This window comes from Argopecten irradians, chromosome 1 (genome assembly GCF_041381155.1).
Source record: "Argopecten irradians isolate NY chromosome 1, Ai_NY, whole genome shotgun sequence".
Classification (NCBI taxonomy): domain Eukaryota; kingdom Metazoa; phylum Mollusca; class Bivalvia; order Pectinida; family Pectinidae; genus Argopecten; species Argopecten irradians.
The window spans coordinates 33867152-33870639 of NC_091134.1; the positions used below are offsets into that span (position 1 = coordinate 33867152).

The following is a 3488-nucleotide window of genomic DNA, read 5'->3' on the forward strand; positions in this document are numbered from 1 at the left end:
GTAAATAAGTTCTTAATATTGATGATATTTCGTATTACCTGGTGCAGGTGAGCAATACAACCCCTATGGGATTCTTGTTATATACATGTAATCACAACATAACATACTGGATAGATTCATTGAGATGATAATTTCTTTAGATTTGGACTCTTTTGTTTCTTTCAGGAGGAGGAGGAGGACTGGGGAGCTCCCAGACCTAGACCTTAATGTCCCAAGTCCCAATGTAAGCTTGATAAGTGTACCATCATCACCTGAACTACCAGATTTGTTACATGTAAACATGGATGATCTAGAGATTCCTGTGGATATATGGGATATTAATGTCAATGCTGGTATAGCTGTCACTAATGCTACAAATGCTACTGTTGGTACAAATGCTACAAACGCTACTGCTGGTACAGATGCTACAAATGCTACTACTGGTACAGATGCTACAAACGCTACTGCTGGTACAGATGCTACAAACGCTACTGCTGGTACAGATGCTACAAACGCTACTGCTGGTACAGATGCTACAAACGCTACTACTGGTACAGATGCTACAAACGCTACTGCTGGTACAGATGCTACAAACGCTACTGCTGGTACAGATGCTAACAAACGCTACTGCTGGTACAGATGCTACAAACGCTACTGCTGGTACAGATGCTAAAAACGCTACTGCTGGTACAGATGCTACTGCTGGCGAAATGGATGTCACTGTTTGTGATACAGATCATTCCTATGTTTCACCACATAGTTCACCAGTGGTAATTATAAGTTTTATATTATTAGTCTGTCACACTATGTCTGCTTTTGATAGCACATGTAATTACGAGTAATTTTCACCTTAAAACTATCTTATTATGGTGATAATACATAGTAACCAAATATGCAATTTTGGGTCACCTGAAACAAAGTCTCAAGTAACCTATTCTGATCGCCTTTTGTCCGTCGTCGTGCGATTTGTCTCGTGTGTCGGTAAACAATTTACATTTTTTACTTCTCAAAAACCTCTGAAGAAAATTCAATGAAATTTTGCACAAATCTTCTTAGGCATAAGGCCAATCAAAATTAAGAATTATGTGTGCCCTACGCCCCAGGGGGTTGCGGGAGGGGCAAAAAAGGATATAATTAACTGAAATTATTTGTTTATTCACAGATGTGCTAGAATCAAATACTCTTTATAGATAGAGGTGTTTTAAGGCCCTTTACCAAAATGGTGAATTTCATAGCCCTGGGGTATCAGATTTTTCACTGGGGAGGGGGGTCAAATTTACTCTTGTTCATATCGTATTGAGCATTTTTGAGCATTATTTATTCAATTTCCATACAAAATGATTCAAACTTAATTAAAATTATTTGCTAGAGATGGCATTTTAAAATCATAGTAAAATGTCCAGGCCGGACCCATGGGTCTGAGGGGCAGGGTCAAAAGGGGCCAAAATGACAAAATGTTCAAACAATCTTTGGAATCAAATACTCTATGCAGCTTAGCATTATTTGCTCAATTTCCATAGGAAATGAATCAAACTAGGTTATAATTATTATCATGAGATAACATTTTAATATACCTTTAGTATACAATTGGTCTCGGCTGACCCGATTAATTTTTGTTTTTTTAATATTTTTAGCACCCAATCTGATGATGGTGGGCTATTCAAATCGCCTTTCGTAAGTGGTCCGTGGTCCGTCCGTCTTTCCCGTCTGTCCGTTAACAATTCTTGTTATCGCTATTTCTCAAAAAGTACTGAAGGAATCTTTTTCAAATTTTATAGATAGGTTCCCCTAGAGCCCTAGTTGTGCATATTGCATTTTAAGACCGATTGGTCAACAAGTTGGCCGCCAGTCAGCCATCTTGGATTTTGATAGTTAAAGTTTGTTACCACTATTTCTCAGAAAGTACTGAATTAAGGTATCTGTCTCAAATTCCATTTGTAGGTTCCCCTAGGACATTTGTTGTGCATATTGCATTTTGGACCAATCGGTCAACAAGATGGCCGACCGGACGCCATCTTGGATTTTAATATTTAAAGTTTGTTACTGCTATATATTTCAGAAAGTACTGAAAAGATCTGTCCCAAATTGCATATGTAGTATGCAGTTAAAATTTGAAAAGCAGAGAAAATATCCCTCTTTCCATTTTCAACATAGATCATTCTTTGGTGGGCGCCAATGCAAGATCCCTCTGGGATCTCTTGTAATTCCATCACAAGGATATATACTATATTTATTTTTCTACATATATGTACAAAATATATATATATATATATATAGGTGACAGTGCCAACTATAATTTTGACTTTAATGTACTGTAAGGTCTTCTCCACGAATTTAAGTGCCAATGAAATTGTAAAAGTTTATAATCCACGAAAATTTTGCCCAAAGAAAATAAATGATTCATTATAGAGGTTTGCATAGTAATATGTACACAATAATCATGAATTTGTCATTCATTTTTCAGATTGTGAATATGCCAAAGATTCCAACCTGCCAAATTTGTGCCGACAGATACTGTGATTCATTCTTGAGCTGCGGTCACATCATATGCTATGTGTGTGCAATAGAACTTGATGAAAGAGATAAAAAATGCCATATTTGTAGAAATCCATTTACAACAATATCCAAATTATACTACTAAATGAAGGTCCCCCCCAAGATTGGATCATAATGGTATTGTTCTTCATTGTTAATCGACCAAGCATTCACCCATTGAGAAAACTGTTCCATCATCCATGAAAACAAGAAGAATATTGCCTACAAATTTGGATCTGAAACCTGCTTTTTATTGATTGTTCTCTGACAACGAATATTTTAATCTGTTTCTCTACAGGAAGTTTGAAGGATTAGATGTGCCATCATCATTATGTCTTTCAGATCTAAATTAGCTGATAGATATGCATGAGTATACATTGATGCAGCTTTGTTTATGCATGGATGCACAAAGTATTTCCAGTTCAACTTAAGTATTACGCAAGTGAAGTTTAAGTGTTTAACATGGATGTCATTAAGAATAGATTTAAGCCAAGTTCAATATACGTAGTAACACCTCAATTTATATCTTTTGTGAAAAACATATCACCACATTATATCCACTTCTTCAAAATTTGAAAAAAGAAAAATTACTTTTGAAATTATGCTCAGTGACCTTTAATGCTGCCATGGTCAAAAAAATAAAAAATCACCAGAGACTCAACTATGGATTTGAGGGGGAGGACTTTGCATTTTCCTTTTGGAGGGGAAGTTAATTGTATGTAGTTTAACTCATTCCTGCCTGAAATTTCTTAATGGATTAAGAAGAGCCTAAATGTGTCTTCAACAGTGAACGAGTTAAAGATGCTCCACCGCTGACAAATGGTATTTTTTCGCTATCAAAAACAGGAGCAGACGATTTAGTATTTTTCTTCAGTTACAAAAGTTACTTACTTTACACCATTACCAACATTGAAAAGTTTGAGCTTCTAATTTTACTTTAAGTTAAAAATATGAAAAATAATTAATTGCATCCC

The 3488-nt window shown here is 35.7% G+C and overlaps 1 protein-coding gene across 1 annotated transcript; it reads left to right on the forward strand.

Moving 5' to 3' along the window:
- The first annotated feature begins 214 nt into the window (after positions 1 to 214).
- On the forward strand, positions 215 to 3488 carry LOC138310360 (uncharacterized). Its single transcript, XM_069251555.1, has 2 exons — positions 215 to 749; positions 2444 to 3488. The coding sequence occupies exon 1, from the start codon at positions 281 to 283 to the stop codon at positions 650 to 652; it is 372 nt and encodes a 123-aa protein (XP_069107656.1). The 5' UTR covers positions 215 to 280; the 3' UTR covers positions 653 to 749; positions 2444 to 3488.

Coding starts and splice junctions, on each gene's coding strand:
- LOC138310360 (XM_069251555.1), top strand. CDS start 281: ATGGATGATCTAGAGATTCCTGTGGATATATGGGATATTAATGTCAAT.